At 32.0% G+C, this 1,530-nt stretch overlaps 1 protein-coding gene across 1 annotated transcript in view; it reads right to left on the reverse strand.

The window, feature by feature from the left end:
- Nucleotides 1–1,530, reverse strand: part of LOC101515442 (uncharacterized) — a 7,706-nt gene that overhangs the window by 4,753 nt on the left and 1,423 nt on the right. Inside the window, exons 4-8 of the mRNA XM_073369331.1 lie at nt 950–1,047; nt 660–743; nt 365–498; nt 114–186; nt 7–21 (exon numbers count right to left, since the gene is read on the reverse strand). Coding sequence (XP_073225432.1) covers nt 7–21; nt 114–186; nt 365–498; nt 660–743; nt 950–1,047 — 404 coding nt within the window. The remainder of the gene's footprint in view (nt 1–6; nt 22–113; nt 187–364; nt 499–659; nt 744–949; nt 1,048–1,530) is intronic.

The raw sequence follows: 1,530 nt of genomic DNA on the forward strand, positions 1-1,530 counted from the left end.
AGCAGGAATTATAGTTCGTACCTATTCATACAGAAAATTCAGTAAAAACACCTCAAAATTTGCTTAGCAAAAGAAATATAAGAAAACAAAGTTATTAAGAAATACATGCACACTTTAGCTTTTCTAAGATCTTCTATTCCTCCCATGTAATCATAAACAATTCTTGCATATGGGTCAAGCATCAACCTGCAAGAGCATGAAATTAGTTAACAGCTTAAATAGCTGTAAAAATAAAGTATGAATTTTAAATCAATCAGAGAGGCTACAGAGTAGCCAATTGCAGTGACATGCAAACCCCCAAACCTCCCTTCCCCCAAAAGAAAAAGATATTCAAACTTCTAAGTTGCACGAACTGGTACACAACCCATTAATTGTGAAGTCCCGGTTTAAACAATTCATCCACCGAAGAAGGTCCTTCTCATCACAATCATTGGGTGCTTGTCTATGATGAGAGAATTCGACACTCTTCTTGCATCTGGCAGTGTTAAAACTTGACACCTAATTGGATGGGAGATAAAATAATTAGCATAAACAACAAAACAAGAAAGATGGGACATAATATAGAAAAATTCAAGCAAGCATTTCACTTAAATTCACTATATAAAGTTCAGAGCAAAGCTAAAATTCTATAAGTATAAAGTTAACCAAAATTTACCAACCTCGACAATGGTACCATCCATGTGAACATGGCATATAGGGAAACGTCTGCCAACTATCTTACACCAGGAAAATACTTTCATCACCTGCAAATTGAGTTAATGTTTGTCATGCAATCCTACGAGGTAACATCCTTTTATGCAAAGCCAAATGCCAATGTAAGAACAATTATAGAGCCTTGTAACTGTTGCTTATTAACTCAGCCCAATCTATAGAGTTGTCCAGTAAACTATAAGTTCATAAATAATTTTAAAAAATAAATTGAATAAAAAATACAATAGAAGTAAGTGACCTCTTTTAACTCTGCTGAAGTTATAATATCAAAATCCTTTGGTGTTTGCTTTAGAATAAGATCCCGTACACAACCTCCTACAAGGTATACATCATATCCTACGACAAGAAGGAAAACAATTTATTGACATTTCAAAGGGAGGATATTCACAACATAGGAATCAAGCAAAAGCAGCCAAACATAATTAATTTATTAATCATTAAAAGTACAATTTATATACACATTATACACACGCATAACTAAGGAAAAAACACAAATGTGTAAATGACATGATAACATGGCATTGCAAACATAATAATTCATGGTGGATCAAATATATAATCAAACCCATCTTACTGTAATCAGAGCAAGCATCTAAAATTACAACATATCTGAAACTCACTTATTATTGTTGCTTATACCCTCTTCATCATAAATAAAAAGACTACTATTATTTTTTATATTTGTTTGTCCCTTTTTATAAGACTCATTTTATATTCTCCAGTGTATTAATTATTTCTTTACAAAAATACCCCTATTCATTTTACATATGGGAAATATAAAATTTTATCTCTCTCTTGTAAGGATTGGTGGAAAGAGGG

Source organism: Cicer arietinum, chromosome 5, assembly GCF_000331145.2.
Source record: "Cicer arietinum cultivar CDC Frontier isolate Library 1 chromosome 5, Cicar.CDCFrontier_v2.0, whole genome shotgun sequence".
NCBI classification, from domain to species: Eukaryota; Viridiplantae; Streptophyta; class Magnoliopsida; order Fabales; family Fabaceae; genus Cicer; species Cicer arietinum.